The 12640-nt window shown below is 41.1% G+C and overlaps 1 protein-coding gene across 1 annotated transcript in view; it reads right to left on the minus strand.

The window, feature by feature from the left end:
• Window positions 1-226: 226 nt before the first annotated feature.
• The window catches only part of fntb (farnesyltransferase, CAAX box, beta), a 21308-nt gene continuing 8894 nt past the window's right edge, over window positions 227-12640 (minus strand). The window contains exons 6-12 of the mRNA XM_031321680.2: window positions 11059-11142; window positions 9227-9313; window positions 9010-9139; window positions 4121-4253; window positions 3227-3338; window positions 2430-2544; window positions 227-666 (exon numbers count right to left, since the gene is read on the minus strand). Of these exons, the coding sequence (XP_031177540.1) occupies window positions 499-666; window positions 2430-2544; window positions 3227-3338; window positions 4121-4253; window positions 9010-9139; window positions 9227-9313; window positions 11059-11142 (829 nt within the window). The 3' untranslated portion in view covers window positions 227-498. The remainder of the gene's footprint in view (window positions 667-2429; window positions 2545-3226; window positions 3339-4120; window positions 4254-9009; window positions 9140-9226; window positions 9314-11058; window positions 11143-12640) is intronic.

Consider the following 12640-nt stretch of genomic DNA (forward strand, 5'->3'; position numbering starts at 1 on the left):
TGTTCTGCAAGGTTGATTTACTGTAAATGAAGCTGTTCTTTTCAACTTCTCTGGAAACCAGCGGCTGCTTTTAAACCAAACTAGAGTTAAACGGATCTGTCTATTAATCATAAAGTTGATTTACAGAATTATTTTGATAATCGTTTTTTTTATAATTTTTCAAGCAAAAACGCCAGCATTGAGAACACAATGATGAAAAGTGCTATATAAAGTTCAGTTATACTGAAAACTTACCAAGTTTTGCTTTTATTTCAGAGAATGAAAACATTACGCATTGCAAGCAAAAATTCAGCTGAACGCTAAGCTGCCCACACACAACTGTTGACCTTTATTCAGGCAAACTCTTCCTAAACTCCAGCCCTCATTTCTACCGACTGTCGACTGTCCGACCGTTTTTTTGTGGCTTGTCTACATCAGACTGGACTGCTGTTTGCTGGTTCGAGTCCGTTCCCCAGAGTTGGCTGGTTGACACACAGTGACGTCTCCACTGATGACTAACTAGGACTGATGGTCGCCTAATCCTGAGTTAGCGGTGGGGTCCGACACGCTGGCGTCAGCAGAGGCTCCCGGCTGTCTGTTGCCATCAGGGACAGGCAACCGGTGAAAGTGCTGCAGGGCCTGAGCCACCTTCTCTGGACAAATGTTGTAAACTGGATGAGTTGGAGCCTGCGAGAGAGAACAAGAGCAAAAATCATTTATTTATCTATTTGCTCTTATTCTTGATCCATTTCTTCAGAATGAAATTGGTCTGCTGAAGGAGAATCAATTTCTTTAAACACTTCTGCACTGTATTAAGTTGTATGTAAACGGCATTTTCAATGTTTGTGAGACAAATACATCCCTCAAACATTGAAAAAAGATCAATGAAAATCAAGAACATCTGATAAAATATAATGCAATTCATTACAACGGTACTACAACAAATACTACCTTTGTCCTGTTCTGTATTTTGTCAACTTAGTTTGTGGTAGGGGACAAAAAAGGGAAGAAGATAATAATGCCCACAGAGGTGGTATTTGCTGCAGTATTAGCATGTATTAGATTGAACAAGTGTTCCTGATATTGTGTCCACACCCAGTAGGTTTGTAAGACATAATAAGACCATAATTCAGACCTAAAGCATAACGTCCACTTTTACAAAAGAAGTGATGAAACACACCCACTGTTGAGTTATGTATTATAATCTGAGAGGTGATATATGCATATGCATGTACGGGGGGGGCAGACTTACTGTAACCAACTGTGAGTGCCAGTAATGCAACAGGAAACAGGAAAATAAAACCACCTGGTGCCACTGACATCTTTAAGTAAAACCACACGCCATCTTATTTTCAACATTGCCCACTGAAAATTAAAAGCATATAATTCATTCAAAAGGTGCAAAATTGAGGAACAGCGTCATGCTCTCTTGACTAAATTCATGTGAAATTGCATCTCCATACTACAAAAATGGCAGATAAAAAAAGCCAATAGGTTAATAATTTACTACATGGTGGGGAAATAAAAGGGATGCGACATGAGCAGTTGAGACTTTTAAAAAGGCTTTCAGTTATTTTTTCAGTTTCAAGGACCTGTGGATTAGACTCTGCTATCCCAACCATTAAATCCTCAAATCTGATAACATCATGTTGTTTGGTAATAAAAGCATCCTATTGCTATTGCTGATCCTTTTGGGCCACTTCACAGAAATTTGAAAAAAAAAAAAACAGATATAATAATACATCATTTCATGAGTCTACACTTTTCCTGGTATAGACTAACATAACCACACTAAACTGCACGTATACCTGTATTTAATAGGCTGCTGTGCCAATCTAATATGTATTAACATTATTGCTTGTTTGTGGTGGTGGGCTCACTGGCCATGGTTCTGATGTGTCTGTCGCTAATGACTGTGGCTGTGCGCACGCTGTCATGATGTGTAGACACATGACATTTAGTTGGTTTTGTGTGGTAGGAGGGGGGTGGCTGTCATGCTGCCATTCGTTTTGCAACCCGTTGTCACCATATTCACTGAATAGCACACACAGCTTGTGTCATGATGTGATTATTTGTAAGGAGGATTTGCTTTTTTGCTTAGGAAATCAGCTGTTTTTTTGTTATGGTGATAACTCTCACTCTCTCTTTGCTCGTTGCATTGCTAAGGCTGGACTAGCATGTTCATTTTTGATTCAGAGAGGAATTGTCATAAACTAACTTTTGCCATACTATAAGAGAGAACACAATTAAATAAGGCAGGCTGGTAGTTAGATTTTTTATATTAGATTATAATACGGGGAGATACCTTCAGCAGTTTCCACCTCATTTGTTTCTACTAAAAACAAATCCTTTTCTGATAGTAAAAAACAAAACAAAAAAAAAAAACACATTTCTGAATGAATCCACCCTTGTTCAGCCGAACCTCCCGCCCAGCTCTGCTGCAGTCTCACCAATCTGTTGTCCTCCTTGCCGAGGATCATCTCATGATGGAGGTCCATGTTTCCAAAGTGCTGTGCTATGGAGAGGCCGCTCAGGCAGTAACACGTGTGGTAAAAATCTCTGGATCTGGACACATGAAGACATAATACAGGGCAGTGTAAATGATGTGCATGAGTAAAAACGATGTGATGTGATGTGATGTGATGTGATGTGATGTGATGTGATGTGATGTGATGTGATGTGATGTGATGTGATGTGATGTGATGTGATGTGATGTGATGGTATATATATATATATATATATATATATATATATATATAACGCATTCAATGACAACAATACGTAAATGCGCACACGAGAAAGCAGCCGACAGCAGCTCTGTTCTGTTCACTGTACTAATTTTCTCATTAATTATACGTGATTTCACCAACAACCCGTGCACTATTAATCAGAATGTTCATTTTTATGACTCGGTCCGTAGGTAAATGGGTTGCTGGACGCAGAGTATCGCGGGCGGAGCTAGCATGTTGTTTAAGTCATGTGTGTTATAGACATGAATATTGCGGTTATGAGGCTTATCCCGTTTTTGATCACATTGGGGATATGATGTTTACATGGTTATTTATCTCTCTGCACAGGCTTGCTTCTCTCTCTGTCTCTCTCTCTCTTTCATTTCTCTCATTCACATTAAATATTATAAGAACAGCTGATTTCTGGCGCAGCAAACCACTTTGGCGGGCGGTACTGCGTACTATGAAATAGAATCCTGCCGGCGCCTGCGTGCGTGTGCACATAGTGTGGTACTGACTTGCCAGGCTTATCCACAAGGCCCCCTGTTGGGTTCTGACAGCAGAGGAGGATGTACTCCTGCAAGGCCTGCTGCTCGAACATCCACCGCTGCCGACTCAGCTCCGACTCTCCTGCACAAACAGTTCAGCCAAACACAGAACGTTTAGACTCGTTAGTTACACTTTTTGATTTAAAAATAGAAAAAAAATGAATGAGGGTGAAATTACAAGAAGACCTTGTTTACAGTAAATTGTGGTGATCAGTGTCATCATGCTTATACTGCCTAAACAAAAACAAAATAAAATGGCTTTGCGCAGCGTCGTCCAATCCAGAAAGAGCACCATGTGTAGTTGTTGAGGAACCAATGAGCACAACACAAACTTTTTTTAAACGGGTACTCTGTTATTGGCATTTTCGGATTGGTTCTAATTTGGAACTGGGTTTTGGTGCCCAACCCTACTCTGTACTGACCACTGAGCCGCTGTGTGTGTCCAGTGCAGCTCTGAAAACTTTATTAATCACACTTAATACCTGCACAGAGGTATTCTTGGTTTATTGTGACCAAAATTCCCTTTTGTCACTGATTTTGTGGTGGCTATAGGGAAAATTCTTGAGCCTGATGAAACAATTTTCTCTACATATTTGTGGGGAAAAATGCAATTGCTATTGAGTTGACTCTCAAGAGAGAAAGTAGTAATGATCCGTTTAATAACATGCTCTGTGATTAGACCGTTTGCTCTGTCATGACAATTGTTTTGTCTTTTTTTTTTTTTTTTAAGTTAAATGAAATTACTGGTCAAAAAAAATACTGTGTTCTCAATATTGTTAGTGGCCAGTCCGTGTGTTTTCACAGCTCTTAAAGAGAGACGTTTTAAACAGTGCCAGGGCTTTGCTATGACCAACGATGCAGTACCTTGTTTGAATAAAGCTCTGTGGAGTAGAGGCAAGAGTCCAGCCTGCCAGAAAGAGTAGCAGCCGTCCACCAGTTTATTACAGCGGCCCTGGAAGCCTCCTTCGAATCGCATCTGTCTGCTGACCACCCACCGCTGAGGACGACACACGACAAACACACGCTTTAATACAATCGCGTGTGCATCCCTTGGAAACTTTGAGGAGGTGTAACTCTGATCTTCTAGTTAAGTGTAATCACATCTACCCTGAATACTGCCAGAGCTGGAAACTGCCCGGGTGAGACGTAGTTGAAGGGATGAAGGGAAAACAGTGTCTTAATATTTTCAAAATGGTTAGGGATTTGCAATATTGCTGCCATGAAAAACACCTATTGGTCCACCTCCAGTCTCACTTGGCTTGGATTAAGTTATGATACATGTCCATATACGCGTTGTTTTCACGTAAGGGATCGCCCCGCATCCCAGCATTGCATACAGCAGTTGAAGTTTCTCTTCACTGACCACTGGTAAGCAAAGAAAACAGTCTACACCCTCCTACAACTGCGATGGCTGCACCTGATTGGACAAGCACGTCACATGGGTCTGTCTGCTCCCGGATTTCAAAACCGAGCATAATGGCGGCTCGTTCGGAATACGATCTCCTATTTTACGAAAATAGTTCACCGGAAGCGAGAAACAGGCCATGCAGTTGCTGAATGTGTTCATTTCAGATCGACAACGGTCAGTTTAAAAGATTTCCGTCAGTCGTTTTGAGAGGCGTCGAGCCGAGGCGGCCTCTCCTCATTTGCATGAAGTTGCCTGGATTTAACTTTATGCAAATGAGGAACGGGCGACTCGGCGCCCAGCTTCTCCAAAGTCCCCGCGACGCTACCAGAATGCATTGCACGGCTGCTCCCATAGAAATGAATGGGTAGCATGAAAACAACGCTAACAATGGACACGTACCATTACTATGGAATATTGGGTTAAATACCAGCTGGGGTCTAGTCTGTCTGCGGAAGAGGGAGGACAATGATTGGCTTATTAACGCTAGTTCAAGGACTCATTTCAGCCACTAAAGAAGGAAAACTCAGCGTTTCAGTGAAAAACGAAGAGTGTAACAAAGAGAAGGTCGAGGATGGCTGGAAGGTAGCTATAGAGTAGCCGAGCCAGAGCAGTGTGTGTACTCCTTAGAAACACCAGTTTGTGAGGATACACACTCAAATGTAAAACATGTGCACAGTGTAAAACATGCAAGAATGAATACCTTGACAACGGTAGACGCTTTCAACATTGATAGTTATTTGACTGTAACATGCAAATATAAATGTTCTAGCTTTTTCCTCATGAAGACACAAGGATCTTTGATCAGTAATCTACACCATGAATGCTTCATGCATGCTGCTGCCGAGTTTGGTGCCGTCTTTATTTGATTAGAATTGACAGACTGATCACTCATTGGCCAAGCTGCACTGTGGGAATTATGCTGCTTCCCTTTCTCTATCCTTCACAAGCAAATGTGTAATATTGTCCTGTGCAATGCCAGTGACACTTGTCATATTCAAACAAAGCACCTGGCATTGATTAATTCATTGCAGTTGTTACGGAAAAACTCAGGAGCAGCACAACTCATTCACATACGTGAAGAAGGTTGGGGAGACATTGATGACTTACACAGGAGCATTTAATGAGCACTCAAACGAGGAGACGTTTAAGCAGGCAGTACAGTTTAACCACAATGTGGTATCGTGCAGTGCCGTCCCAACTCTCTGAAGTTCCTGTCTTAAACTCATGCTGGAGGCGTTACATTTAGCTGAACCTTCAAGGTAAACACAGATATTGCAGGCGCCCAAACACAGATGCTAAAGCTGATGGTCCGTTCATGCCACCTGGGATCATCAGGGACCACCCCCCGTGATTACGTTGTTTTTCCGACTGACTTTTTGTCTGACTTCACTGTCAATGCGTGTTCTTCTTCTGTCATGTTGGCGTTTGGCAGAACAACTTGTTGCATGACTGCCACCAACTGGTGGGCGGAGCCTAGAGCATCAGGTGTGTGAAAACATGGAGGCCACAATAACGAGAAAAAGATTTGCTGCTGTTTTCTTATGCGAGTGCCTACTTGACTTGGTTTACTTGTTACTGGCAATAGCACACAACTTTTCTAACTAATTTAAGTTACTCTGTTGAAACCAATGGACGACTACAACGACGTTGTCATGCATGCGTGAATTTTCTATATTTAGGAAAAGTTTCTCACCCTTCAACACATCTGAACGATCGTTGGCCATGTTTCTGTACGTCAGTGGTCAACAACGCGTCACCAACTGGGAAACTCCGTTAGCAAAATCTGGCCCCAGTTTCCCACCTCTGATTCCCACAGGAAGGGACGTGAAAGATGACGTTTACACTGGGAAAAATGTTTTTCCGATGCCCATGAACGCACGGTTAGTTCGGCCTCTCTCTCTCTCTCTCTCTCTGGTAAGTATGCTAAAGTGTGGCTGGCCCACCGACCTACAAAAGGAGACAGTCCTGAGACAAAACATTCCCTTATCATGCAGCTGTCTACACTCCTTGAGTCTATAGAGACAAACATAATTATACATGAACAGGTTTGGTTATTAGAGACTGGCCGAATATTCTCGTCCCCTGACCTACCTGTGCTTTCCCTTAGTCTCATCATATCACAATAGGGATCGGCTGATACTGGTTTTTAAAAGACCGACGATTATTAGTAGTTAATGAAACCGGTAATCGATATTTGGAACCGATATGCATTTACAGTGAAAGTTTAAAGAAGTCAAAATTAAGATTTTGGAATGTTACAAACTCTAACACAAAACTTTGTTTAAATGCTTTAAGCAATTATTTAATAAATTAGAAACTTTCAACATAATACACAGTAAAAGATAGTGATATATAGTGTTATGGGCAGACTCAGACTCAGACTGGTGAGTGAAACCGGAGCAGAGGGACAGACACAGAGCTGTGGCCGAGCCAAAGTAGCGCACTTTTTAATTATTAACTTTATCGGTTATCAGGCAAATAAAACGCTGATACAGATTATCTGCAAACTGACCAAAAACGTCCCGATCATCGGCCGGGGCTAATAATCGGTCTATCCCTTTACCACAACATGGTGTTTTCCCGGAAATTCCACCACAGCAGTGAGACATTTGCATCTTTCCACTTCAAACATTCATTTTCAGGTTGTGAACACACTCTTAAAGCACACTTTTGTTTTTGCAGCCCTGTACTCGCTGTACAGATTCTTTAGGAGAAAAATTTCCATGCTAATCACTACATTGTTAATCGTTGGAAAAACAGTAAAATGGAACAACAACAAAAATACAACAAGGCCATATAAATCTGAGCGTTGCCATCAACATGAATATTTTCTCAATGTTAATAATTACTTCATTCTCTCAGAGATGGAGCTGGGGCTGTTTTATGCAGTGTGACTCATCCGATATCGCTCAATAAAGCACAACTTCATAAAAGCCATTTTTGTTCACACCCACTCAAATACTGCATCATTTTAAGGCAACAAAATGGTTGTCAAACTAAAAAACTAATCAAACCCTGTGCGGGATCTCAGAATCTTGAAAAATCAATTATCATTATGCTGCTGTAAATCAGAGACTACATTCTTCAGAAAGTTGTTCAGAAATGTGTGCTTATTTTATAATGCAGATGTTTTCAGAGAATTCTCCAGATCAGATGCATATTAATCTCTACTTTAATATCTACTTATTCAGTGACAGTTTACCTGGGACTGTGGCTGGGTGTTGAGTGGATATTACTACAGAGCTGTGAGTTGAGAGCTGTGACACTGAATTTGAATATATGCTGAACAATAGTTACAATATGATGCTTGATATTTTCAATTTAACTAAATGATGCCAATGCACAAATCGGACTCTGAACAGTAGCTTTCAATAAGAGATGTACAAAAAATATCTCCTCTTTTTTTGTCCGGATGACAGTGAGCTCTGTGTCATTAAGCATCTGCCCTGCTGCAGAGTCCCTGAGCACAACTCTAAAGCTCTACCCAAACTAAAGCTTCAGGGCTGCTGTCGCAGGCAAATGGCATGAGGATTTCCCTACAGGGATCAACACAGTCTCCCAATGATGACAAGCCACTGATGGAAACTTTGTCCTCCAATATGCCAAGAGCCTAGGTTGCAACATAAAAACTAAAAAGGAAAACAAATGTCTGTGTCGCTTCCAGCTACTTGTCTAAATGCTTCTGCGAGACACTCAATGGTGTTTTAAGCCCCCGACGTCGACTTCAAGGCAGCACTGCGACCGTCGACTTCAAGGTACCTAACCCTAAAACGTGCGGTATACTAGCCGCGGCCGACCTGTCGAGCGCCAGTGTGACGTCATGGGAGCGCCGCAACTGTTTATACTCCCACGTGGTGTTCAGGACACTACTTGCTGTCTTCTCCTGAACAGAGGTGGCGCTAATGAGGAAAGGCTACCGACTTTACCATTTCTACGGCAGCGCCTTAGAAGACGACGTTGGGGGCTTAAAACCCCCAACACCCTGCGAGACAGAAAATGTTACTGAATACACATTCAAGGAAACGGGACAAAATCTGATCTAAATAAGCAAAAAAAAAAGACCAAAGCTGTGGAATATTCCATACCAAGATGAGTCTCCAGCCAGCATTATCAGTCATTTTACTTCATGAAATCTTGCTGTTTCTGCTTGGTCCCTCACATAAACCAAGGGGGATATCATAAAAAGAGATATTGCTTCAGCACAAAGGCTCTGTTGTGACTGATACCGATAGCATCTGTTTTTGTCTTTAGGACTCGAGCCGAGCAGCACCACAGGTTACCCTGTTTTATGCTATTTTTATTTGTTATAGACATGTGCCTGCGATTGTGAAAGTGTCTTTCTCACCAGCAACGCTTTAAGATCCAGCATATGTTCTTTGCCCAGGATGACGAGGGCAGCTGTGCCACAGAAAGTGTAGCCGCCGTGGGCCTCCAAACCCGGCACTCCGCTCAGACCACCCTCCCAGTTCTGACAACTGGAGACAGAGAAAAATAAAACACTCCCTGGCAGCAAGCTCTTTAATCATTAAATAATAGGCCGCTGTGGTGGCGGAGGTTTGTACCTGAGGATCCAGTTGGTTGTGTCCTCAAACAGTTTAGGTGTGAGGATGTTTGTGAGCGACGCTACAGAGGCTGCACAATATGCACTCCTATAAAAAGGGAAAAAACACAGGCTGATATGGATCAACAAAGAGAGACAGGAAGTCTGCTCTTCCTACACTTACACAAAGATCACCCAAAGATTTGTATTTTTAGACTGCCAGCAGGCCAAATATAAACATCCATTTTGTTTTTTATGTTTTGTTTTCATCTGCAGTCAATAGACTGTAAAGCTTTAGGCATTAATAACCAATCTCTTCTGATTATTATCGAGAAATGCCTTGAAAAGACCAGAAACAACGGTGAGCTGATCCGACTAACAAGTCTCGTAGCCAAAGCCTGACAGCTTACTCCTGCGTGCATGACCAGTATCCTTGGAAAAAAACTATTCGGAGCATGCTCAGTGAAGTCTACCTGACATGAAGCTTCTCTCCAGAGATTAAAAATCTAGTGGTAGAGTTCCAAAGTAAATGACACTGGCCATTTCAGCTCATTATCAAACTTAGCTAGTAGGACAAATTCAATATTGGTTTTGGCCTCTTCAGGGCATTTGTGGATGATGATAATACAAAACATACACATATAGATACATGTACACTTGTGTTATCCTTTGAGATAATGGCAGCATTGCCAGTGAGCTAGCCATACCACTTTAGAATGTAGATAGCATATCTATATTTCATGTCTAGATACACTAAATCATTTTCCCATTTGAAGGATAAGGCTGGTGTTTATTCAATGTGTTTCTTATTATCAACAAACTAATTAAATTATAATTATAAGTATGTCTCTTCCACACCCCATCTGTGGCACTCAACCCCAAAACCATTCGCTTATACTGAAACACAAATGATTTCCTTTTTTTTATAGGCTATTGGGGACTATTATCAGCTGTGGATTAATACGCATTTAGTGCTGTAGTGAGTATGTACAGCAGCAGGACAGTGCATGTGTGATTGACTTAAAATATAAACTACTCATGGTGATGAAGGAACATGTCTTTTTACTGTGTTCTCTGACACAGAGGAATAAGCTATATCAGGCTTTAGATACACAGACGAGACTTTGTTGGTAGGATCAATTGTTGTTTTTGGTCGTTTCATGGGATTTGTTGACAATAAGAACAATATTGAAAATCACCCCATTTATCCTTAAATGAAAAGTGGGTTCGAGCAAATCATCCTGCTTTCTAGGCTAAACCCGTTAAACCCATTGGAAATAAAAACTTGTTTTTCTTAGTTCATGAACGGTAACCATTCGTCGCTTTCACAGGGCAGCGGCAGATAAGAAAACCCGTCTGAGAGGAAAAAGAGTTTAAATAATACATAACGGCAGCAGAACATTAATTGGTTGGCAACAGATAACAGCCTCCCCTGAGAGCGAAAAGGTAACTTTGACTTTTGAGGTTCTCTGTTGAAAACGGAAGACGGTGCCTCAAAGCTGCTTATTAAAAAATCCTCTGCCACACAGAGCAGATTCAAAGACACACACACACACACACACACACACACACACACACACACACACACTGTAACTCAATTAACATAAATCCACTCTTATGCAAAATGCGAGATGTGGGTATTTCTGATCTTTTCTATCAACACCAAAGGAAAGGCAGAAAAAAAGGGAAACTTTTTTTTTTTAAATGTCCCACTTATCAGGTGAAAACACTAAATGTGTTGACTGTCACGCACGTGCTCTTAATTTTGACTTTGGTGATAATGGATTTTCCTGTGTGGTGCCGAAACGAAAAAAAAGAGGAAAGAGAACCAAGGGTAGGGGAGGTAGCTCTCACCTGACATCCACCTCTCCTCCAACGTGCATCACAAACGAGCCATCCGGCTGCTTCACTGACATTAGGAAATCTAACAGCTTCTCCCTGCAGAGGGTCAGCAGCCCAGGAGGAGAGAGTAGAGGAGGAGCAGTGAAGGAGATAAGGTGAGAGAAAGAACAGAGGGGAGGGGGTGGAAGGCAAGTGGAACAGCTTAAGTACTGCAAATTTTTATAAAGAACTAATAAAAAAAAAAAGTCAACACAGAAATCACCACCGTAAACCTTTTCTAGCTTCAGTTACGCAGATATAAATGCAGAAAATGAGGAGTAAGAAATTAAATAAAGTAAGAAAACTACCTCCACATGCTATTATAATAAGCTACTGGTTAAACAACAAAATAAGTCTGTAACAATAGTAAAGAAAAAATAATTCTACTGAAAGATTAAAAGGCATACATTAATACATTCATTTTAAAAATCATTATACAGCCACTGATTAAAAGCTTTGAAATGTGAATATGGTTATCATTATATTTAATAATCAATCTTCACACTGCATGTGCCTTCAGTTTATATGGATACTTTTGAGGTGATATGTTTACAGTGTTGTGTCTATTTTATCTATTGTACGTCACGTTACTGTTATCTCTCTCCAACAAAGTCACCATAACAAATTGTGTGTGAGTCTTTAGGATATAAATAATAAGTATTGCTGACAACAAAATGCATCCTCTACTTCGAAGCTGCTGAGCTGTTTGGATTTTTCTAAAGACTGAAAGACTATCAGCTAGCAATCCCCTAAACCAGAGATCTTCAACAGTGGGTCCGGGACCCTTAGGGGGTCCTCAGAGATACTGCAGGGGGGCCCAAGGTTATTGTTTAATCATTTTCAAAAGTTCAAATGTCTGAAAATATACATAAACATCCAACATATTATTAGCAAAGATAATCGGCCTATTTGTGATTTTCTTTTTTTAATTTAAACATTGATGAAAGGCTACAGATACGATGAAGCTTAAGGATTCACTGTGCTACATGTATGTTTACCATCAAAACACAATTCATAAATATTGTATGCACCATAAAAAGGTGTAAAGGCTTTAGGCCTACACATTTCTTTTTAGGCCCAGTTTATTATGCAACTCAATTTTATACATTACGCAGTAGGGGATCTCTCTCTCTCTCTCTCTCTCTCTCTCTCTCTCTCTCTCTCTCTCTCTCTCTCTCTCTCTCTCTCTCTCTCTCTCTCTCTCTCTCTCTCTCTCTCTCTCTCTCTCTCTCTCTCTCTCTCTCTCTCTCTCTCTCTCTCTCTCTCTCTCTCTCTCTCTCTCTCTCTCTCTCTCTCTCTCTCTCTCTCTCTCTCTCTCTCTCTCTCTCTCTCTGGTAAGGGGTCCTTGGCCTAAAAACGTTGAAGACCCCTGCCCTAAATGGATGTCATTAAATTGTGCACACATCAGATACACCGCACACCCAAGTGTCTTGACACTAAGCTGTGTTTTTACATTAAAATATCTACAAAGGAAGCATCCAGGCACCTAAGTATGAACGAGTACTATTATAAAACAGTCTAACAGTAAACCAGTAAGTCTGTTTGAAGTCTGCTT

The sequence above is a fragment of the Sander lucioperca genome, chromosome 19, assembly GCF_008315115.2.
Source record: "Sander lucioperca isolate FBNREF2018 chromosome 19, SLUC_FBN_1.2, whole genome shotgun sequence".
NCBI lineage: Eukaryota > Metazoa > Chordata > Actinopteri > Perciformes > Percidae > Sander > Sander lucioperca.